Here is a 25,428-nt window from a genome sequence, read left to right as displayed (position 1 = left end):
CAGGAATATGTTAAAATTTTTCAAAACCCCCTATGGATATTAGTATTAGCACAGACTGCCATAACAAATCATATAGGCTGGGTGGCTTAAGCAGAAATTTATCATTCACAGTTCTGGAGGCTGAAAGTGTCAGATCAAAGTCTGACAAGGTTGATTTCTGGTGAGGATTCCCTTCCTGGCTTGTACAGGGCTGCCGTGTTATATCTTCACATGGCCTTTCCTCAGTGCTTGTGTGTGGGTGTCTTTGGAGAAAGAGAGAAAGTAAGTGAGAGGGTGAACCCATGTGAAGGGGGTTGGTAGGGGAAGATAGATCCCTGATGTCTCTTCTTAGGACACTAATCCTGTCAGATCAGGGCCTTACCCTTATGACTGCACCTAGCCTTAATCACTTCCTTAGAGGCCCCATTTCCAAAAACAGCCACACTGGGAATTACAGCTTCAACATGTGAATTTTCAGGGGACACTTTCAGTTCAGTCATGACAACATCTTTTTCTCTAGCTTTTTTTTTTTTTTTTTTTTAAGTGTTTTTGATCTGCTGCTTTTTGGCTCTGTCCCTTGTCATCATCTCAGGCAGCTTAAATGTTAAACAGTTGCTGCTAATTGTTTTTAATAAATGACCTTTTCTGAAGCTGTTCACACTGGTCAAGCTTTTAGTTAGGTCAAATAAACCTCTGCTAGTGGGACTTCCAGGAAACTGTCAGACAGGTCAAATAATGACAGTTCTTTGATAATGTCGCTCCCCAGCTGTTCTGTCTCCTCTAGTGGCTGTTGCTGCTCATTTCCACTGTGACTGCAGGATTGATGGTTTTCAAGACTGTTGTGGGGGAGAGGAGAGGAGGATATACATAGCAGAAACTACAGAGTCCCAAAGCTCACTCTCTTACCAAGATTCAGCCATTTTTTTGGATTCAGTGTTCCCTAAATTATTGCAAGTCATTGGCTAATTTCTAGAATTCTACAAGAGTTGATTTTTGATAATTTTTGTAGAGGAGAAGAATTTTGGAAGTAGTCGTTAGCCTGCCATTTATAATGACTTCGCCTCTCCCTCATTTTTTAAAAATTGGCTTTTCTACTTCATTTTCCCTTTTTAACCATTTTTTTTTTCTTTTCTTCACATGGTAGTGGTATTGGGGTTTTTTCCTATTTATCTTATTTTTCTTGTAGTAACTCAAGGGCATTGCTTAAGGTCGTTAACAGTACACTGGACCAAGTTTCTTTTAAATTAAAGAATTACTGTAGTTTAAAAAAAAGTACTCTTAGATGACCAGTTTTATTTTAAACAAGGAAGCCTAAGAGCATTATCACCTTTCCCTTTCTTCTTCCTTCCCCTCTCCTCTGTATGTATATGTATGTTCTTAACATATATGTAACTATTTAACATGTACCTGTGTATTACCTTTGATGATGAGATTTGACTTTCCCCTCTGTTAATCTGAGAAATGTTTGTCTAATAACGTGAGAGATTTTTAAATAAGTCAAGCATTTCAGTGGCCCTTTAGACTGAAAAAGATCAACTCAAGTTGTACATTTTATGGTCCCAGGGCATTTGGGTGTTGTTTTTTTCAGCTCTCTACCTAGAAGATAGAAGTATTTTGATGTTACTATTACTGTTTGTCATACATGCCATTTCAACATTTAGAAAATAATCAGTTCTGTCTCTCATAGTGTCTTAATTACTTGAACTTTTTCTCCTAGGTGTAATGTTTACAAAATAATAGTAAAGAGTGACATTTGTTTTCCTTTTTGTTTTTATTTTTTAGAATCTCAAAATGTGGATTTTGTTTGTAGTGTTCTTGTGGTGGCTGATCAGCTTCTCATAACGCGATTAAAAGAGATCTGTGAAGTAGCATTAAGTGAAAAACGTGAGTCTTTTTAAATTAGAATTTTAATGTGTTTTCAGGTTGATCCAGGATTCACTGTATTTTATTGACTTTATGATGCCTTTTGGTAAAGTGCATATTTTTGTATCATGAAACAAACATTTAAACTATTTTGTGTCATTATTTATAATTTACATCCAAATTTCAGAGGTGTTAATATATGAAAACATGTATATCTTAGAATTGAAATACATTAATTTTTTTGGAAATGCCATAAAACCTTGACTAATAAAGATGGCGTGAAATTTATTTTGGAATTCGAAGGATGAGAGTTTGAAAGCAGAAATGTTTTACCCTTGCCCTGGGCTGTAAGTCTGTGTTTAGCTACCCCTTTCCTGCTGTTTGCTGGAACTTTTGTGTAACCACTCCATTAATATATTTGATCAAAACACATTTATTTTCTCTAAACTCTTTCTTTCTTTCTTTGTTTATTATTTCAGTTAATTACATGGCTGTCATCTTAACACTCAATTTTGAAGCCCAAAGTTATCTTTTGTTATTTTGTTCCTTACACTCAAATTGCAGCTGTCAAAACTGATTCATCCTACGTTGATTGCATTTCCCTCACCTTTTTATTCTCACTGTCCGTATGCTAGTGGAGATCACCGTTATCCACCCCTTCTGTGTGGTGGCATCATAGTCTTTTAAGTCCCATTTCTCTCTTCTAACTTCTCTTTCTTTACTGTTTCTATAGGAAGTACTTATGTCTTCTATAATTTTAATATTTAAGATAAAGGTTAGATTTCCTTAGCCTGATATAAAGGTTTCTTGGCTTTCTAATCTTTGCTCTCTTTCATTGCCACTTCAGCAAGTGTGAAAGGTTTTCCTGTCAAGTTTCTCAAATTTGTAGTTGCTAGTAGTTTGTCTTTGCTCTAGTTGTCTTATTTACTCACTTTTCTTGAATGGAGTATCTTCTCCTTGGTTATCAAAAAGAGAACAATGACTCTGATCTTTTAAGCCATTCAGAAAAGGGAAATACTGTCCCACAGTGTCCAGAGGGGTATTGGTTTCAGGAGCTTCTATGGATATCAGAATCCGTGGATGCTCAAGTCCCGTATATAAAATGGTGTGGTACAGTGAGTATAGCTGGCCCTCTGTACATGCTGCCGTTAAACTCGGGTATGGAGACCAGCCGTACATTAAAATAAAGGACACAACATGCAATAGGTATAAAATACTAATATTTTCAGTTGTTCGGTTGACTTTCTTGGCATCCCCTGGATAGTCTTTCTTGGCTCCTGCTACACTGTTGCCTCTATTAATGAATTCCTTGATCTTTCCTAGAACCTTGCAAGAGAAGAGTTCAGCAGAATTTGCATCTCTGATAATTGGGCAATTCTTGTTCCCCACTGCACAACTCTCAAATTTTTATATGATCCATTTTTATTTCTGTGAAATGGGAGACTGAGTGTATCATTAGCTGAAACTTCATGTTAGTCAAGAGTGAGGCAGAGATCATTATTATTGTCTGCAGTTACAACTTTTGAATGAGTTACAAGGGAAAAGGAAAAAAGAAATAGAGGTATAGAAAACAGTTGTGTTCCTCTGTTGGCTGGGACTCAGAATAAATAAGGAAAAGAACAGAGAGGTTTTGGAAGCCAAAATTATATGCTCAGTAAGTACGATATTCTGGGACTGTCTCCAGCAAAACACATTTCATATATAAAGTTACAAGGATTGTAACAAAATCTAGCATCTTCTGTACAGTATTCCATATTCTGTACTGGTATGAAAAGCAATATGGTAAGATTTAGTTGTACTTCTTTTCTAAATATATAGTATGTGTATGTGTTTATATATGTAATATACCCAGGTAAAGTCTGATGTATTACTCAACATAAATATATTTTATAGAATTTCATCAGTTTCTCTTAGTCTTTTGAAAATTCTTCTTTTTTGGTGGGGGTGGGGTGGGGATATAATTAGGTCATTTATTTACTTTTCTTTTAGAGGAGGTCCTGGGGATTGAACCCAGGACCTTGTGCATACTAAGCACATGCTCCACCCCTTTGAGCTATACCCTCCCCACCAGTTTCTCTTAGTCTTAAGAATATCTTTTTAGTTTTATGGAAGAGAGATTGTCTATTCTGTACTATATAAATGAAAAGGAATGTTGTTTATCAGTGAAAATTAAAAATATTCCAAAAAGGTTAGCTGGAAAATTGTTGATTCTTAGGTGTTTGCTTTTAGATGACATTGTAATGCACCTTCTGTATTTTCTTTTGCTTAAAATTTTATATGTGTTCATTTCTCTCAGGGCAAATCATTTAAAATTACTTTGACATATTGGAATGGAAAATGAGTTCTACATTTGCCCTAGTATAAGCTATTTTTGGCAAGAAGCTACTTTTCAGTTTTCCTTCTTCTAAGTGTTCAAACCTGACAGCTTGAGAAATAAGTAAGTTTAATTTGCTGTAGTAACATGCCTTTCATCTCATTTTGCAAATCTTTTTTTCTTTGTAGTCACCCTTAAGAATGCTGCTATGCTCCTGGAATTTGCAGCAATGTATAATGCTGAACAATTGAAACTGTCTTGTTTACAGTTTATAGGACTGAATATGGCAGCTTTACTTGAAGCAAGGTAAGTCGAGTGCATACAGTTTCAAAACCACTTATTTACATATTAGATATGTTAGTACTTTAAAAGTGAATAATGATAAATTCCAGCTTTATAGAAAAAAAATGAAAATGTAAGGGGATTTAATGATTCCGTAAGTATTTGGATGCCTAATATATACCAGCAATTGCTAAGATACTGTGGTGAACAAATAGACATCTTTGCCTTCAGTGGAGCTTACGTTGGAAAGTTGTGGGACAGTATTATCACAAGTATATATTTTTATGCGTTTATACCTCTTTGCTTGATTTGTAATTTTGTAATTGTTACCGTGGCATTTGGAAACTTAAGATTAATTAAGCCAGCACTTAATTGCATATGATTTGTTACTGGTTGAGTTCTATTTTCTCTTTATGTTCATTCACTCTTAAGATATTTCCTATACTGCATATTGATTCTTCGGTCAAACTTCGGCTGTAGCAGATGGCCTAAAAAATTTAGTTGGTCTGGTCTTAGTACAAGCTCATATGCCTCTTGAAGCCTTAACATAGAAATCAATGAGTAATGAAGTATTCTGTATGAAAAATGACACATTTTAAGTGAAAAAGTTAGCTGAATATATATATCCTGTTTTATAAGCCAATATTTTTTATTGTTTACCTGGATGGAAATAATTTGGTAAATGATAATGATTTAGGAGTCATAAACATTTTAGAATTAGAGAAATGTTGGAAATTTCATTCCATTGTTTTGAACTATTTTAGCAGTAGAATTTTGTAATGAAATAAAGTTACAGATTTATTTTTTAGCATAAGGTCAAAATTGTATTACATTTACTCACTTAAGTTAGTGATGGGAAAATGAGTCTGTTTTGGTTAACACAGAAATTTCAGATTACAGTCTTGGTGTCAGTTGCATTTTTAAAGTCAGTATCCAGTGTACTTCTGTATTTTGTTTTAATTGTAATAATAGCCCACACTTAACTGCCATAATAGTAGTTATTAATAGTAATAAATAATAGTAATATAATAGTTACATAATAATAGTAATAATCATAGTACTGTGCCAGACAGAATTCTAAAAGTGTTACATAGATTCAGTTAATTTTCATGAAAATATTATGAAGTAGATTTTATTATATCTTCATAAGAGGATGAAAAAACCCATGAACCTTTTTTTCCAAATAATCAAAATCTTGATCCATTTAATGAATTAGAAATCTTAATAATTTTTTGATAACTCACCTTTCAAAGTCAGGATGATGTTTAATGAAACTAATTGCAAAACATGATTGAAAGAAAAGCTTTCCACTATTTTTAAAAGGTGAATCATAGATCCTTAATAATTTGCCATTTAAGGGTTCAGTTTAGAGGAAATTCTTTTGACAGTTTAATACTTTGTTATTTTGTGAAAAATGCCTTTCAAATGCAAATTAATGTTAGAGGATATTAGACAATATCATCTCAAAATGCCTCTGGTAGTTTAGTGTCAGGACCTCTAGGGTTTCAGAGTAAATTTAATTTTTTGCTGACATTATATTAGTAATTCTAATCATAGTAATTTTTTTTTTACCTTACACTGCCGAATTAAACTTACTCAATTTGTCAGATAAGAATCAACCCAAATGTAAAACAAGCACCAAATCAATCTAAAATATGATACTGGAAAATGATGTGTCACACTGCTGTTGTTCAGTTATTATGTTGTGACAGGAGTGTCAGCTGAACTACTAATATTTAAGGGTGTCACAGGTGCTTTGGTGAATAACTATGTAAGTATTCATGCATAACTTCCATTAAAACAAAGATTTGTGTAAGTATAACCATTTCTAATCAAATATGTGTTTGCTAGAAGTGTAAATAAATATGCACAGAGATATTAAGGAAGGCATCAAAACTGACATAGCATCACAACTTAATTATCTTTAAAATGTTAAAAAAAAAAAAACCTGTATAGTACAGGTTTGAATATGCTTGTTTTGTATTAGTTGTAAAAATGGTTTGAAATATATTTTATAATGTAAACTTTGATTTAAATTTTTACTGATGCGTCAAAGTACCTCTCTAGAATCTGAGAGTTCCTTAAAATCTACTTTGAATGCAGTTGAACTAGTCCTAACATCATTTTACATGTGAAGATACTAAAGCCTAGAGAGAGACAGTGAGTTGCTCAAGGTCATGCAGGTAATTGGGAGCAGTGATAATTCTAAATGGAATTCAGGTACCTGATAGGCTATCATTCTGTCAGTATAGTATTCTTTCTGTAAAGGTTTTATCACTTATTTATAAGAGTTGTTTGAATTTTATTCAAGCTGTTGTCTAATGTGTATGAAATATATAACAACACACACTTCCAAGAAGAATTTGCTGCAACTGGCATATTAATGCTTTAAAAAAAAAACTTACTTACTCAACAATATAAAATGTCTCTACACATTTGAAAAACTCGACAGATATTAAATTACTTGAGTCTTAAGATAGAATTTTGTATCTTACTCTTAGGTCCCTTGATGTTTTAAGTGATGGTGTTTTGAAGGATCTTTCTTTGTATTACCGAAAAATGGTAAGGTTTATGTTGTTTTCAATGACAATATCAACTGAAGCAGTATATTTGGTCAGACTTCTCAATGGAATAACTTCCTAATGAATTCTGATACATTAGGATTTTTTAAAACTGAGGATATTGAATTTCTCTACAGATTCCACAGATAAATATAATAATCAAAATTAAAGATATTTAATAATAAAATAATATCTATTTTAATTGCTTTATAAATGAAAGTTATTGAAAGCTTTGGAGTCTTTTGTTATTATTTACCAAAGATCAGGATGGTGCAGAAACATGGATTTTTAAAAATTTTATTATTTATTTCTATTGAGTTAGCACTGGTTTATAGCATTATATGTTTCATGTGTACAACATCATATTTCTACTTCTATATACCCAGCAGCTTTCTCACCACCAAAAGTTTAACTTCCATCTGTCACCATAGTTGATCCCTTATACCCCCTGTGACTTTCCTCCTTCCCCTTCTCCCTCTGTTCTCTGTATCTATGTGTTTGGGTTTTTTGTTTGGTTTTGGTTTTGGTTTTGGTTTGTTCATTTATTTTGTTTGTTTATTAGTGTTTTATATGCCATCTATGAGTGAACTCATACAGTATTTGCCTTTCTTCCTCTTGAGTTATTTTGCTTAGCTTAATACCTTCAAGGTCCATCTCTGTATCTCTGTTGTTGGAAATAGCACGATTTTATTCTTTTTTCATGGCTGAATAGTATTCCGTGTGCGTGTGTGTGTGTGTGTGTGTGTGTGTGTGTGTTACATCTTTATCCGTTCATCCATTGATGGGCACTTAGGTTGTTTCCATATCTTGGCTATTATAAATAATGCTATAGTGAACGTGGGGGTGGCATATATCTTTTTAAATAAGTGTTTCTTGTATTCTTTGTATAAATACCGAGAAATGTTATAGCTGAGCATCATATGCTAGTCTGTTCTTAATTTTTTGAGGAATCTTTATACGGTCTTCTGTAGGGACTGCACCCATTACATTCCCACCAACAGTGTATGGGTTCCCTTTTCCTTATATCCTTGCTAACACATGTTATTTCTTGTCTTTTTGATGATAGCCATTCTGATAGGTGTGAGGTGATATCTCATTGTGGTTTTGATTTGCCTTTCCCTAATAATTAGTGTTGCTGAACATCTTTCCATGTGCCTACTGGCCCATCCGTATGTGTTCTTCTGAAAAATACATATTCAACTCCTTTGTCCATTTTTGTAATCAGGTGTTTTTACTGTTACTGAGTTGTATAAATTATTTTCATATATATCATCTGCAAATATCTTCTCCCATTTGGTAGGTTGTCTTTTCATTTTATTGATGGTTTCCTTTGCTGTGCAAAAGCTTTTTAGTTTGATGTAATTCTGTTTGTTTATTTTTGCTTTTGTTTTCCTTACCTGAGGAGACATATCGAGAAAGATATTGCTAAGACTGATACCAAAGAGCATATTGCCTGTGTTTTCTTCTAGGAGTTTTATGGTTTCAGGTCTTATATTCAAGTCTTTAATCCACTTTGAATGAGTTGATTTTCGTGTATGCTGTGAATTAGTGGTCTACTTTCGTTTTTTTACATGTGGCTGTTCAGTTTTCCCAGCATCATTTGTTGAAGAGATTGTCCTTTCTCCATTATATGTTCTTTGGTTCTTTGTATAAACTAATTGTCCATATTTGCAAGTGTTTATTTCTGGGCTTTCAATTCTGTTCAGGTATCTTTGCATCTGTTTTTCTGCCAGTGCTGTTTTGATTACTATGGCTTTGTAATATAGTTTGAAACCAGAGAGTGTGATGCCATCAGCTTTGTTCTTTTTTTCTCAGGATTGCTTTGACTATTAGTGGTCTTTGGTGGGTCCATATAAATTTTAGATCTTTTTGTTCTATTTCTGTGAAAAATGTGCTTGGGATTTTGATAGGGATTGCATTGAATTAGACTGCTTTAAGTAATATGGACATTTTTATAATTTATTCTTCCAGTCCATGAGCATGGAATATCTTTCCATTTATTTGTGTCTTCTTCAGTTTCTTTAAACAAAGTCTTACAATTTTCAGTGTAAAGGTCTTTCACTCTCTTTAATTTTATTCATAGGTATTTTATTTTTGTTGCCATTGTAAATATGATTGTTTCCTTAATTTCTGTTGGTGACTGCTTATTGTCAGCGTATAGAAATATAAGTGTATGTGTGTGTGTGTTGATGTGTTGATTTTGTATCCTGCAACTTTACTGTTTATTATTTCTAATAGTTTTCTGGTTGAGTCTTCAGGGTTTTCTGTATGTAAGTCATCTGGAAATAGTGACAATTTTACTTCCTCCTTTCTAATTTGGATGCCTTTTATTTATTTTTTTTTCTAGTCTAATTGCTCTGGCTAGCACTTCTGATACTATACAGAATAAGAGTGGTGAGAATGAGCATCTTGTCTTAATTCCTGATCTTAGAGGTATAGCCTTCAATTTTTCATCATTGAGTATGTTAGCTATGGGTTTGTCACATACGGATTTCATTATATTGAGATACATCCCTTCTGTACCCACTTTCTGGAGACTTGTATCTTAAATGGGTGTTTAATCTTGTTAAATGCTTTTTCTATATCTGTTGATATGATTATATGATTTTTATCCTTAATTCTGTTAATACAGTGTATCATGTTGATTGATTTGTGGATGTTGAACCATACTTAAATCCCTGGCATAAATCCCACTTGATTATTTTATGGTCCTTTTGAAGTATTGTTGAATTTGGTTTGCTAATATTTTGTTGAGGATTTTTGCATCTATGTTCATCAGTTGGCCTGTGATTTTCTTTTTTTATGTTGTCTTTGTCTGGTTTTGGTATCAGGATGATATTGGCCTTGTAAAATGAGTTAGAAGGCATTCTCTCTTCTTCATTTTTTGGAGGTCTGAGGATAGATATTAGGTCTTTGTTTGCTAGAAATCACCTCTGAAGCCGTCTGGTCCTGGACTTATTTTTAAAGGCTTTTTGATTACTGTTTCAGTCTCTGTGCTAGTGATTGGTCTATTCAGATTTTATATTTCTTCATGAGTCAGTCTTGGAAAGGTTTATGATTCTAAGAATTTGTCCATTTTTTCTAGTTTTTCCAATTTGTATATTCTCTTAATAATCCTTTATATTTCTGTGGTATCTGTTATTTTTTTCTCTTTAATTTGTTATTTTATTTATCAGGCCTTCTTTTCTTCTTAGTGGGTCTAGCTAATGATTTATCAATTTTGCTTATCTTCAAAGAGCTGACTCTGGGTTTCATTTATCTTTTCTACTGTCTTCTCTATTTCATTTATGTCTTCCCTGATCTTTACATTTCCTTCTTTCTACTAACTTTGGGCTTTGTTCTTTTTTCTAGTTCTTTAGGTGTGTTTTTCCTGTTTCTTGAGGTAGGCCTCTGTTGCTACAAAGTCTTACTACCACTTTTGCTGTATACCGTACATTTTGGTATGTCATATTTTCATTTTCATTTGTTTTAAGGTGATTTTTTTATTTCTCATTTGATTTCTTCATTGACTCAATAGTTGTGTAGCATTTTGTTCATTCTTTACATATTTATGGTTTTTCCACTGTTCTTCTTCTTGGTTTCATATCATTGTAATCATAAAAGATGTTTGGTAGGATTTCAGTCTTAAATCTGTTGAGACTTGTTTTATGTCCCAACATATGATCTATTCTTGAGAAAACTCCATGTGTGCTTGAAAAGAATGTGTGTTCTGCTGCATTTGGATGAAATGTTCTTTTCAAATCTATCAGATATATCTGGCCTGTCATTTCAGTTAAGGCCACTGTTTAATTGTTGACATTCTGTCTGGATGATCTATTTGTTGATGTAAGTGGGGTGTTAAATGTCCCCAACTATTGTGTTGCTATCAATTTTTCTTTGGTTCTGTTAATAATTGTTTTATATATTTTAGTGCTCTTATGTTAGGTATACATACATTCATCACTTTTATGTTTATTTGATGAATTGTCCTCTTCATTATTATATACTGACCATTTTTGTCTCTTGTTAACTTTTTGGCTTGAAGTCTATTTTGTCTGGTATGAGTATGACTGCAGCTGCTTTCTTTTGCTGCCATTTGGTTGGAGTATCATCTTCCATCTCTTCACTTTGAGCCTGTGTTTGTCTTTAGAGCTGAGAGGAGTCTCCTGAAGACAGCTTATAGTTGGGTCTTGTTATTTAATGCATCCAGCTACTGTGTCTTTTGATTGGTGAATTCAATACATTTACATTTAGGGTGATTATTGATAGATGAGGACTTAGTTCTGAAATTCCACATTTTGTTTTTTGGTTGCTCGATATTCCATTGTTTCTTTTACCTTGTGCTTTTGTCTGTCATTTTGATTTGGTCGTTTATTTATTTTTCTCAGTTTCCTCTTTTTTCATGTTTTGTTTCTCTGTTCTATAACTTGAAGTTTGGTCATTGCCCTGAGCTTTGTACAAAATGTCTCATAGATAAAATAGTCTTTTTTCTGCTCATACTATGTTATCTTCATTTACCTATAGAAATTTTCCTTATCCCGTTTTATGTTTTTCTCAAATTATCCCTTTTTATGTTGTGAATTTGTTACCAAACAGAAATAGCTGTAGTTATTCTTCGGCTTTCTTTTTTTCTGTCTTTAACCTTTATGCTGTAATAAAGTGTTTTAAAAACCTGATAAAGAGTTGCAATTTTCTGATTCTGTTTTATCATCTTGCTCAAAGTTGTGTGTACTTTTGCGTCTGTTCCTATTAGGAGAGCTCCTTTCAACATGTCTTGTTGGCAGATCTAGTGTTTTTGTTTGTCTAGAAAAGCCTTTATTTCTCCTTCATATTTGAATGATAACTTCTCTGCATAGAGTATTCTTGTGTGACACTTCTATCTTTTAGCATTTTGAGAATGTCGTTTCCTCCCTCCTGGCCTTTGGGGTTTCTGCTGAGACATCTGCTGATAGACTAATGAAGTTTCCTTTGTAGGCTATCATCCTTTTTTCCCTGGCTGCCTTTAAAACTCTTTCTTTATCATTGACTTGACAGTTTTAATATAATGTCTTGGAGAAGGTTATTTTGCATTGAGGTAATAGGTGTTTTCTTAATTTCATGGACTTGCATATCCAGTTCCTTCCCCAGGTTTGGGAAGTTCTGTTATTATTTCTTTAAAAAACAACTCTGCTCCCTTCTCTCTCTTTCCTCCTTCTGGGATACTCATTATCCCAGTGCTGTCCTTCCTGAAACAGATAGGTCTTGTAGAATTTCCTCAGATTTTTGGTATCTTATTTCTCTTTTCTACTTGTATCAATTTAAGATTTTTTACCTTTGAGCTTGCTAATTCTGTCTCCCACATGGTCTGCTTTATTGCCATTGCTTTTCTAATGCATTCTTAATCTCTCTTATTGAATTCTTCAGCTCCAGCATTTGTTTGGTTCTTTTTTAGAGTTTCAGTCTCTTTGGTAAAGTATTCCTTCTGTTCATTAATTTTATTCCTGGGCTCATTAAACTGCCATTCTGACTTTTCTTGTAGCTCACTGAGTTCCTTCATGACAGCTGTGCTGAATTCTTGATCAGGGCGATAGCAGTAGTCACGATTTTGGTGCCTGGAGAATTGTTATTTTCTTTTTGTAGTATAGTGTTAACTGCTTCTTTGTGGTGCTCAATGAATTGTTCCCCTGTAGGGGCACTTGAAGTTAATGACAGGTTAGAAGTTAGAGACTTTTCTTTTGCTTTCCAGTAGGTGGCATTACAACACAAAGTTTTGGTTTCTCTTACCTGAGCTGCCTTTAGTTATATTTGAGAGTTGGTACTTTCAAGGCTCCATCGTCTCGGTAAGAGGAGTGCCTCTGTGCCTTCTTTATTGCTTCTTGTGCCTCTAGGGTTCTTACTGCCTTTCTTTTCCCACAGCTGCTGTCATCACTGGGATAGTGGGTTCTTCCCCAGTGTCCTGGATTCCTTGAGTTACAAACTCCGCAGTGTGAAGGGAGGAGGATAATGGGGGTGGGGAGAGTCAAGGTTGCACAGGTACCTCTACTGTGTCCAGTGTTGTAAGGTTAATGGGCTCTGCCACTGTGCTGGGGGACTCTGTCACTGTGGATGGTGGGCGGGGGCATGGGCTGGGTTCCAGGACACATTGCCACTGCTACCCAGTTACTTGTGGTTATGAGCCCTGCTCTGTTCAGGATGCCAGGGCTGTGTGCACCACCTCACCTGCTGCTACTGGGTTCTCTGAAGCTGTGGGCTCAGCTGCCATGGTTAGAGGCCCAGAATTGCAGGCGACTCCGCTGTTCCCTCAGTTCCGCCTACTCTGTGTGTTCTAGTCCAGCCATCTTTAGCTGTACAAATGTGTGGAAGTCTCTGGTGTCTGAGTGGGTTGGGCAGAGGCACCTCTGTTTAGCTGTGGATGGTGGTTGTATTTGAAGGGGAAAGATACAGGTAGCTTTTCAGTCCACCATGTTGCTGATGTCATTCCTCTGCAAATTTTGTATTTAAAAAGTGGCATCTTTTTCCCTATAGATTCCAGCAATGGATAGAAGAGTCATTACACCGTATCAAGATGGACCAGATATTAGCTATTTGGATGTAGAAGATGGTGATGTCTTTTTGAAAGAAGAAATAAACTTGGAACAAAATTATTCGTAAGCTCTGTTTTTGTTTTTGTTTTTTTCTTTTCTCCTTTCCTTCTCCCTCTCTCCCCAGTCTTTACACTACTGACACTTTCATATTGGTACTGAAAGAAAAAGTGAGAAACCTGACATAAAAAATAGGTATTCATGTTCATTCTTAGCCTTGATAAAATATGAAGTAAATATAATTAATATTTGCAGGTATAACAAAATTAAGTATAAATATGAAAGGAATGTAGCTTTACGGTTAAGTATATTGGGTTAAATAAGTGCGTTCCTGTTAACTACATTTTAAAACCTTGCTGAGATTATAGGAAAGAAATAAAAAAGGCATGTTGTGCTTAAGCAGAGAGAACAGGAAAAGAGTAAATGGCAGTCAGCGGATGTTAAACAGTTTTAGACCTCGGAAAGTGGCAGCTGAGCAGTAATGACTTAAAATAGAAAAACTGAATTCTGGAAAGGCTTAAGAATTAGAGGCACTAGGTTTATAAGGACCGGGGTAAGTAGTTGAATTTGGAAAAGAGCATTTTTTGAGATTTTTTTTCAAGTATCATCAATCTCTTCCTGAGGCTCATTCAACAAAGTGATTGCCCCTCTTCTGTCTTGGCCAAAGACTAGAGGGTCTCCTTCTGGAGAGGGTGAACCAAGGGGAGTGCATCAGCCACTCCTCTGGATCCCTCTGTAAAGAGAGCCCTACTGGTTCAAGAGAGAGTACCTGCAGTGGCTGGCGTTTGGGAGTCCTCCAACAAAATATCCCAGGTCCTACATGATCGTTCTGTTGACCATTTGACAAGTCCTGCTTAGAATTTCCAACCTGCACTTTAGTCTCACTTACCAGCTGGTTATAAAATTACTTTTTTACTGTTTGGTAAATGATCTGTTAAAATAAAATTTGGGGGTATTAAAGTCATTTATATATGTGTGAGTGTGTATATATGTGTGTGCATAATAATCAGCTGTGTAGCTCACTGAAAAACTTTTTAGTTCCAGCAATTTTTTTTAAACTCTTTTTCTAGAGTTTGATAGTAGCCATTGGGATACTTGAAGTCTATAGATACCTGACTTAGACGTATGGCATATTATTATATTAAAAGTTATAATAAAATTAACATTGACATAAATCTATTATCCTTTACAAAATAATAGTATCCACAGCTGACCCTGTGTAACTGTGGATGAGTTATATAGTGAGATGTGAAACAAGGCAATTGTAGTTCTTAGATAATTTTATTTTCCCTTTCCTGATTAATAAAACTTAATTCAGGGAATTACACAGCCCTTGAAATACTTTAAAAATTATCATCAAATATTTCTAGTTCAAGATCATAGTTTATAATAGATTGTGTGTGAATGTGTCCAGTATTTTACTTTTCAAAACATTTTCCTATATACCAACTTGTTTCTGAATTTTACAGAAATGCTAGAGTTAGAACAAGTGATAGTATCACACTGAGGTTCAGTGAAATTGAGTGATTTGCTCCAGACCACATAGGTAAATGGTCCCAGAGCGTGCATATCCTTCCATGTCGTTGTGTTTTCTGTTTGACCAGCATGCTATATTCTGTTGCTCAAAAGGCATCGTTCTTCTGCTGTTTCATCTTTAACTAATTTTTTTTTTAGGTGACTTTTTGTTTGCTCTTTTCCTAGGGAAAGTATGTTCAAGAAGACAAAAACAAAAGCAAAAAAGAAGCCACGTAAGCGATCAGATAGTTCTGGAGGTTATAACCTTTCAGATATTATTCAGAGTCCACCATCTACAGGTGAGTGGAAAGTGTTTTAGGGTATATTTTCTGATCTAAACTTTCAAATCTCCATTCCGTATCTAATTCATTTAACATATGTGACTGGATAAGATTTATGTTTTTAGAAAGACCACTTTGTCTAGTGACATAGAGGGCTAGAGGTAGGCAAAACATGGCAGGGATACTGTTATCATGTGGATTCAGTTTACACACACACACAAGTATCAGTGATCCAGGCGAGATGCCATGTGGGATGTGCATAAGGAGGTGCCATCCAGTAGTACAATAGAACACGTTTTGTATCAGGCATTATGTGAGCCTGTTTGAAAGTAAGGTTATGTAGTTTTTCTAAAATTTTTTCCCTAATTTTTTATTTTGAAAATCTTCAAGTTACTAAAAAGGTGAAAGAAAAATACACCGAATACCTTTATACCGTTTATCCAGATTTATTGCTAACCTCTTACCACATTTGCTTTTTCTTGCAGGCTTTGTATTGCATGCTGTCTTCGCTCATCCCCCAAACATTCTACACATGCACTTTTTACTTTTTACTGAGCCACATGCAACTAAGCTGAAGACATGACTCCCCCCTACCCCCCATTGCTAATATGAATCTTCTGAAAATAAGGATAGTCTTCTATATGACCGCAGTACCATTATCATTAGGCCAGTGATACTGTAGATTCCCCCACATTCTAGATTCCTCTGATTAGATCCAGATTAAAACTACCTAAATTTTAATAAGTTTTCTTTAGACAAAAATTGAAGTGTGACAAAAAAATAATGAGACTATAGTGTGGCTTTCAGAACTAGTAGTTATATCTATAACAATAAAACACAAATTGGTGCAGTTTTTATCAGCAGGATTTTCATAGTCAGCCTTATACAAGCAACTTTGCAAAAAACAAGTGCACATTGTCCCTGTGAAAGAAATAGCTATTATTCATTGCAAAGAAGAACATATTTTTATGTTTAACAAGATACTACAAATGAGGTACTTGACACGTTCAATAAAGCTGAAAGGAAAAAATAATATCAAGAATAGTTGTTTTACATCTGTATCCCCTGATTCCTATTTTAGGACCTTTTAAAGTTTAAAATTCTGTAATTTTATGTTCTCTGTGTTACATGAATTACCTCTAATCCTTAGAAGGAGGCATAGGTGGGTTGATGGAAGGATTAATAAATGGACAGGCAGTCATGAAACTGGTGATTTTTCAGATACCTAAAAGATTTATAGAAAAAGTGGATATTTGGTTTGCTTTTAATGATGTTATTGTTAGCACATGTTTTAGAGTCTTAGCATTTCAGAGCTGGAAGATACAGTAATGAACTAATTTATGCTCCTTCCTTTAAATTTGAGGAAACAAGCTCAAAAGTTAAGTGATTTGAGGTAGTAACAGACAAATATAATTTATTTTCTTGATTCCAATTCTGTATTCTTCCTACTGTACCAGTCTATCTAGGCCAAAGCAAATAATGATTGAAAGGTTAAATTTAATTGGGGTCCCAAAAAACCTATTCAGCAAATTTCATCAAGGACAGTCGTGTGAAGGCTTATCTTTTGTTTGTGTCGATCCTTAAAGTTAGACAGAAGGCATTCTGTGAAAATGTTTTTTATCAAAAATAATTGTTGGCTACTTAAATCATCTTTTTTATTCATTAGGTTTATTTCTAACTGACTTCTGGGAGCATTCCAGAATTAAACATACTCTCTTTTATGAAAATTTGCTACTCTTAAAAATATTTAAGATTGTGGGGGAAAAATACTTGATGTTATTTCCAAACTGTTTTAACAATAACAACAAAAAAAAGGCATGTGTCTTGTCAAGGTGATTTACTTTAAAAAACAAAACTTACTGAATTTATTCGAGATGATATGTTTTATTTTCAAATCAATTGTACAACTTTTAGTTACAGTTCATATAATTAATTTTGCCACTTCATTTAGACTGTCCTACATTTTAAATATGAAAATAAATGCATGAACCAAAGCAAAAGTTTTTTTACTCTTATTACTTGAAATAGTTGATCTGCTAAAGAACTTGGACCAGGTGTAGCAGGGAGATAAGTATTTAGCTTGCCTAAGAGAAGAAATGGTTTATACATTTCGTAACAACTCATGCGTTAGGTGATAAGCTAATTGAAAATAGCTCTCAGTCTGTAGGTATTTTGCAGAAGGAAGACTCTCAAACAGGCCACAGTTGGCTTCAGCAAGGCCTCTGCTGCTGGGTCAGTCTGCTGGTTAGATGAGTGGCAGACAGAAGCATTATAGCCTCCCGCACAGGCTGGGGCTGCTCCCCTTCTGCATAGGTGCAGAGACCGATGGACAAGGGGAGCGGTGTGGAGTTTATTAATTTTGTCTTCCTTCTTTATTTTTATGAGGGGGGAAAAAGTTCTGAATCACTTCTTTAATAGATACCAAAGAACTGTATTCCTCAGGTTCACTGCATAATTGATGTGTAATTGAAATGAATAAAAGTGTTGTTTTAAAATCTCCATTTCAGGTTTTCAGTTCAACTGATTTCTTCAGTTAGCTTGAATTATTAAGCTTTTGGTACAGAGAGTCTAATTGTTACTAAATCTGGATAAATGGAAGTTTTTAGCACTATTTAGTTCACTAAATGTAATACATATGTGTGTAATGTATATGTGTTTAATATTTAAAATTGTTTTACCTTTTAGGATTATTAAAGTCTGGTAAGACCAATTCTGTAGACTCTCTTCCAGAACTGTTGACATCAGACTCTGAAGGAAGCTACGCCGGAGTGGGTAGTCCTAGAGATTTACAGTCCCCTGATTTCACAACAGGATTTCATTCAGATAAGATTGAGGTTTGTTTTTATTTGTTTATTAATGCACTATCTTTGTCAGACTTCAGTTTATAGACAGTTTACTTTTTCATTATTTTTACTCTAATTTTAAAACACTTCTGACTGGTTTATAAGAAAGTATAATTTAATGACATGTAGTGTTAGTTTTCTCAAATTTGCCTAATACGTCTAGTTTTAAAGATTTCAGTGGCAGTTTTGAGCCCTTTATTATGTTGAATTTTAATCTTTATGCAATAAAATGTAATATTGATGTTAAAATATAGCAATACTGTATAGACATACTGAAGTATGTATTTATGACTAAATTATTTGAAATTTGTTTTGTGAACTGTCAGGTAACACCAGCTAAAAACTGTTGAAAGAAGATGGTTTTTGAAAGTAAGCCTAATTTCAGAATCTGTTTGGTGTCTTCCCTCCATGGAGGGAGCTGGGGCAGTGCAGCTGGAGTGAAAGTCTCCTTGTCTAGCACAGCTGACACTAAGTTGCTAAATTCCTAGTCCGGCCGACTCTGGGGAGGCCACTTTTTAGACATCTCTTAACATTTTACTCCATAATTGTTAATCATTAGGGAAGGGAAATGTTTACTTTAGTAGATAATTTTTTTCTAACCTCTATACATCCACCAAACGTATTAAAACTTCTAGAAATTTATGAGACAATAGAAAATTTTCTCTTTCTTATTAGAGTCTTCTAGGCCTCAAGGATTGATTTGAAACATTTTTTTGTGATTTTTAATACAGGGTAGAAGTTTGGGGGCAATTTCATACTAGCACTGAGGTTGGTGTGAAAGACAGTTGAGGTTTAAAGGAAGGTTGAAGACATGCTGTGAATGTCTGGTGGTAGTATAAGAATCTATCCTGGCAGTGGACATACCATTTCAGTAACTTCCTTGACCTTTTGTAATAGCAATAGTTAATTTAGGGTCTTTTTTGAAGTGTTTATATTATTTGGCTTTAATTTTATTCAGAGTCCTTTAATTACACCCATAGTGAATTATATGACATTTACACCAAACTTTCATTCTGTTTCATTTTAAAGTCATGGACATTAATGTTAACTGCTTCATGTCATATTTAAGAAACTTTCATTTATTAACATTTTAATTTAGTGCTTGTGTAAATAGGGATTTAATATGCAAACTTATTTCCCTAAAAATTTCTCCCAAAGCTTAGAATAATTGGGTTATAGTCACCAATATGGCTTGAGAATTGATCAGTTATTAAAAAATTCAGTGGAAGAACTGAATTAAAAATGCTGGATGATTATTGTCATAAGATTTTATTCTTTTATACAGTTTAACCAATATTTCCTAAGTATAAACTATGTGTTAGCTGCTGTGCTAGAGGTATCCATTATTACTCACTTTTTTAATGTTTTTTTTCCTTACCTTCAGGGGAAAAGTAAATCATATGTTAATGGTACGCCTCCTGCATATTTTCGGGAAGATTTAAAACCATGGGAAAAATCACCAGTACTTAAAATATCTGCTCCACAGCCCATTCCCAGTAACAGAATTGACACTACCAGCTCTTCCAGTTGGGTTTCTGGGTCTTTCAGGTAGACTTTTCATTTTGTTCTGTACCTGTTAGTCTGAGAAATACCGTTCATTTTTAGTTAAACAAAAATTTTTAATAAAGCACATTCAAAAATTAGTAATATAAATTTCTAATACACAGTTACCTAAATGTATACAAATTCCTAACCAGCTAAAAGGCTTTTTTCTCGTCAAAATTTAGTTGCTTTGTAATGTCATCAGTGAGTTTTGGTAAATGCTATATAACACACACAGTCACTTCATAGCAGCTTTTTTTTTTTTTTTTTTTTTTTAAAACTCCCACTCAGGGAGACCATTTTGTCGCTTGAGGGCTTATTTTAGCTTTTTTTTTTTTAAAGCACATTAAGGGGTTTTTAAGATCTCACAAAATGTGTTATTCACAATTATGTGCTTTTAACTTAACCTATATTCTCTTCATATTTTTTCTTTTATTTAGAAAAGTTAGTTTTTGAAACTGAAGGAGTATTTAACGTAATATTTTTCAAATATTGAGCTTGTACTTCATCTTTATACACCTAGTATGGCTTATAATAGGCTAAAACTGTTAATTGACTTAATTATATTATCATCTGGACCATTTGTGTAATTGTTTTGAAATATGTTATATTTCACACAGTTAGAACAAAGATTATGATGTCCCGGTTTATGATGCTTCATGGTCTAAAGATAGTTCAGACATTGTTCTCAATTTTTTTGCCCAGATAAACATATTTGTGGGAACACCTAGAAGCATCTTCTAATTACTAATGTTAGACTGTTATTAAACATGTATCACTTAACATTATGACTTTGGATGCATTTTAGTTATTATTTATCTATGTACATATAAAAGTAGCTTTCATTCAAAAATCCTTTTTAAAGTTGGCCACAGCTGATAAAATAGACCTATTATCCTCTCATTGATTTTTTATATAATTTGCAGTTTCAGTGAAGTTTGTGGGTTGGACTTTATGGATAAATGAATGTGTTGTAAAGCAACTTTTATATTGTTTTTTAGTCCTGTCAGCCCTCCTGTCATGGACCTCAGAACCATCATGCAAATTGAAGAAAGCAGACAAAAGTGTGGAGCTACACCAAAGACAAATCTGGGGTTGGTTACAAAATCATAAAGAAGTAAAGACCATGTTGTGTTACATAGTTCTGCCCTAAGGAACTGGAAAGACCTACTGGACCTTTCCTGTTGTTTTTCTGCATTTGATATTAAAGTTAATTATAAGCTCTTTCCTAGGTAATTTAGCCTCCATAAAAGTATTTCTTAAATACATGCTGAAGATTGAGTTGGGCTGATAGTCCAGCTCTTGTGAAATACAATATTATATACTAAAAATTTGCCTCTAAAATGATGATTGGACTATTTCTGATGCAAGTGTGTTAGTAGGAGGGCGTATGTAGCTATTTCTTGATCATTGATAGTATAAACTGATTATACAGTGACAATCTGTTGAAACTTACATGGTCATTTTGATCTAGTAGTAGTAAAATTTCATCAAATAAACAGAAAGCAAAATAATTACCCGTAGCCTTCGTTAAGTAGAAATGAATGCTAATTGGCTTGATTTCTAGCAAAATGATTTCTTATGGGATTAAACTTTCTCAGAAGCAGTGAGACTGATTGGTTTAACTTAATTTCTAGAAAAATGATTTCCCATGGAGTTAAACTTTCTCAGAAGCAACGAAAAATGATTGCAATGACTACCAAAGAGAATAATTCAGGAATGAATAGCATGGAAACAGCTTTCACTGCTCCTTCAAGAGCCCCCAAACCAGCAAATGCATGGTATGTTCTGATTTTTTTTTTATTAAATTAAGTATATATCTGTACATTATCTTTTAATGTATTTCTTGCCTCCCCCCTGGGCTTTTTAAATATTTCATTCCCCTATTTGCTTTTAAATTAAAAATTGGACCTTGGTAAATAAAGACAGGATTTATTTTTGTTGACAAATACATCATGATTTTCAAATTTTTTTTGTATATGTAGGTAAAATTTCTTCTTAGTATTCTAATTAATGTTTGTTGCTAAAGCAATTTAAAGGAGCATTCTTACTTTTTCTTTTTTATAAGAAATAATATTTATCAAAGTTTGATAAAAGCAAACTTTTTTTTTACCACCTTAGTTTCTTTGTTCTTTTGTTCTTTTGTATGCATCATGAATATCTTTACATTGTTATAATCATACTTGTCATTGTCTTTTTAAGCAAGGCAGTTTACTTTAACATTTTGTTATATAAGTTTTCTCAATTAGAATTTACCCATAATTTATGCAGCATTAATAGGAATACTCTGCAAAGAGGTCACATAGCAATTTTGAGATATGTAAAATAGGTTGTCCTTCTTGCTCCCTTCCCACCCTCCCTTTTCTTTGTAACTAATACGTTAATTGGAAACCAATTTTACAGGAAAAATACATGGATAGTATGAAAGGCAAGAAAGATCAGTAGAGTTCTGTTCTCTCACAAGCATTGAAGAGAGTATTGGAGACTTACCTTGGTTTGGGCTTCATTGCTTCTAATGGTACCTTTTTATATTTGTAAGAGGGAATATTTCTCCCAAATAAAATATAAATTATTTTGAAGGGAGTAGCAACTCATTTTATTTTGAGTGCCGCCAATAGGGATAAATTAATGTCAGTCAGAACCACTAGTAGATCTAAAACATGATCACAGAAAAAAATAAAACAAGAAGTCGGAAAACCCAAGTGAAAGATAAGAGAGTAAAACTTGAGAGAATGGGTTGAGTAAAATGTTTTAATTCATTGGTGTTTGATGTGTACCTTCTACATGCAAGGCACAGTTCTAGTTCCTGGGGGTGAGGCGATTTACAGAACTGACGGGAGCACTGCCTCTGTAGTGGTTACACGGTAGCTGTTAGCACTGACTTGTGTTCTCCCTGAACAAAAGTGTGAAAACACACACGAAAAAGTTCTTCATTAGCTCTCAAGATACTAAATATATTGCAGTTTCAGAGAATTAACTAAGCACATGAGGAAGCTTTGGGCTTAGTAAATACAGTTTTAGCCAGGCCATCAACCAGTTTCCTTACTTAAAAACAAAAAAATTAGTGAACAAAAGAAGGAACAAAACAGTGATCACTCAAATTAGGAAATCCAACTAATGGACAGATACTCCTGGTTCAGAATCTATTTAATATATAGGAGTTTCTTCCAGCTCTAATAAAAAATGTTTTAAATTAAATTAAAATGCATAGTTTAAAAATTTAAAAGTATGGTAATACTTCAAGGCTTGTAGTGAAAAACAGTAGTCCTCTGCCCTAAGCCGTCTATTTTGTGACTGGTTAATTGAGATTCACCGCAGTCATATTGTGAGTATCACTGTATTTCCATTTTTTTAAAAATATTTTTCTATTTTTTTTTTCCTGAAATAAGTAATTCTCTCAGCTTTCCCCTGCTGGCTGTGTACTTACCCAACACTACTCTCTAAAACATAGCTCTCTGCAGTATGATGAAACGTATCAGGTTATCTGTTGCTTTTGTTTATTTCTTGGAAGCATCTTCCTTAGAACTCTGTTCTGAGTTCTCTGGTCTGAACTAGGTCTTTCCCAGGCCTGCTGGAATGTGTCATCTTGAGACTTCCCTGAATTGCCATCCTGGAAATTTCCTTTGCTTCCTTCCAGTGTTTGATCCTGTTTCCTAGATACTGTGTTTTTCTGTTAGTTAGTTTATTCTCTGTTTTGATGGAGCACAGCTCCAGTAGTTTTCTGATAAAGGACATACATGGGACATACATTTTTGGAACTCTTATTATCTATGAAGATATTTTTATTCTCTCCATTCTTGACTGATAGTTAGATTGGAATAGAATTCTGAGTTGGAAGTCATTTGTAGAGTTCCTTTTTCTTTCTCATTGCTGTTGGGAAGTCTGATGCCATCCCAGTTACTAACTCTTAATATGTTACCAGTTTCCTCCCTCCTTCCCCTCTCCTTTTTTTCTGGATGCTTGAAGGGTCTTTATCCCTAGTGTTCTGAAATTTCATAGTGATGTGGATTCTTTTTTGATACATTATGCTGGGTACTTGATGGACTCTTCTGAGTGGGAAAAGCATGTCTTTAAAAAGTTCGGGAATGTCTTGTACATGTGATACTTTCCTCCTGTTTTCTCTAGAAATGTTAGTTGGAAATTGCTCTCCTTGGACTTCTTTCAAAATTTTTCTTTTGCTCTTCTATTGTCCACATAATCATCTTCCTATTCTACTTTCTGGAACATTTCCCAGACTTTATCTTGTAACCCTTCTACTGAACAATGTTTTATTTTAACTATTAAAATGTTTAATTGCCAAGAGCTCTCTTTCTTGTTTGCTGATAATGCTCTTTTAATAGTATCCTGTTCAACATTCAGCTGTTAAAGATACCTGTACTCTGTAAACTTTTTCACTCTCTAGTGGATACAAAGCAGAAATATATGCACATGTGCACCAGGCAACATGTATCAGAATGTTTATGTCATCATTTGTAAAAATATCAAAACTGGAAACAACCTACATGTTTGTGGCAGTAAGTGGATAAATTACAGTTTACTTGTATAGTAGAATACTACACAATGATGAAAAATGAATTATGACTAACTACAACTGTGGATGAATCTCATCAATGTAATATTGAACAAAAGAAGCCGATCAGGGAAAACTATGTGATTCCATTTATAAAAGTTAAAAATAATCATTGACTTACATTCATGTTTATTCACTTTTTTTTTATATGTTTTAGCTCATTTGAACTATGTTTTGTTTTATTTGGTTGATTGTTTTACGTTCTGATTGGAAGCTTTCTGTGCCTGTGTGGAAGAGGTTGACCACTCAGTGTGACTGTCGGATGACCTGTCAGTATCCTTAGAGGCCCCCCCCATACTGCACTATCTCGGTGTCTTTTCTCCTTGGTCTCAGGTTTCTCTAAAGAGGAGCCTTTTCATTTTTATATTTAGTTGCCAGGATTTGGAGGCTGATCAGGGCAAAGCAGTTAGGGCTGAGACTGAGATTCTCACTGTATGGTTTAGATTTTTCATATACTTCGCTGTTTAGTGTGTAGATTTTAAACACAACAGTTCACTCCTACCTGCCTCTGTTACTAATGATTTTCAATCAAATTTTTCTTCTACCAAGGTAAAGGAGGTGCAGTCATCTGACCATGTGGGGATAGGGAGGACATCTGACATTCTCAGCGCCTGTACAAGTAATCTTTGAACCAGTATTCATGTTTTCATATTCATGGCTACTTCCGGATTTGATACATGAGATGTTTCCAATGTATGAGCCTTTTCAGGGTTCCAAGCTTCACACCCCACTTGTTGACTATTAGTTTTCCTTTATTTCCACTACATTAGTGATCATTCTGGCTCTTTTCCATCCTCCACTAGTGTATTACTTTTAGTCTGCCATTGTCTTAATGCCTTATTCTTTGGCCTTTGTGGGTTTATGCCTTACTGACTACTTTCCTTCTCACTTTATATGGGATTTCAGAGGAAAGGATTAAAGTAATCGTTTATCTGAAACTTCAGACTTTGACATACCGATTTAGGAAGAAACTTTCCCCAGCGGTTATTAGCAACACGAGCTCAGACTCCCTTGTTGTAAAGGCTGTCTAAATTTCGAAAAGGAGTCTACTGTGGCATATTAAGGAGAATTCTAGGCATGTGGGAAGAAAAATGCCATAAAATTTGGCCAAAAATATGATCGGTATATTTCTTTGAAAA

General features: G+C 34.1%; 1 protein-coding gene across 3 annotated transcripts in view; it reads left to right on the top strand.

Annotated features, from left to right (window-relative positions):
- Window positions 1–25,428, top strand: part of IBTK (inhibitor of Bruton tyrosine kinase) — a 79,892-nt gene that overhangs the window by 36,004 nt on the left and 18,460 nt on the right. For all 3 annotated transcript variants that reach the window (XM_006214345.4, XM_072965539.1, XM_072965540.1), the window contains 9 exons: window positions 1,762–1,863; window positions 4,345–4,462; window positions 6,940–7,000; window positions 13,483–13,604; window positions 15,240–15,352; window positions 18,020–18,168; window positions 19,562–19,725; window positions 20,721–20,813; window positions 21,357–21,500. In XM_006214345.4, coding sequence (XP_006214407.2) covers window positions 1,762–1,863; window positions 4,345–4,462; window positions 6,940–7,000; window positions 13,483–13,604; window positions 15,240–15,352; window positions 18,020–18,168; window positions 19,562–19,725; window positions 20,721–20,813; window positions 21,357–21,500 — 1,066 coding nt within the window. The remainder of the gene's footprint in view (window positions 1–1,761; window positions 1,864–4,344; window positions 4,463–6,939; window positions 7,001–13,482; window positions 13,605–15,239; window positions 15,353–18,019; window positions 18,169–19,561; window positions 19,726–20,720; window positions 20,814–21,356; window positions 21,501–25,428) is intronic.

Source organism: Vicugna pacos, chromosome 8 (assembly GCF_048564905.1).
Source record: "Vicugna pacos chromosome 8, VicPac4, whole genome shotgun sequence".
Lineage (NCBI taxonomy): Eukaryota > Metazoa > Chordata > Mammalia > Artiodactyla > Camelidae > Vicugna > Vicugna pacos.
The sequence above is the reverse complement of the archived record's forward strand: the minus strand, read 5'-3'. Positions and strand labels throughout refer to the sequence as shown.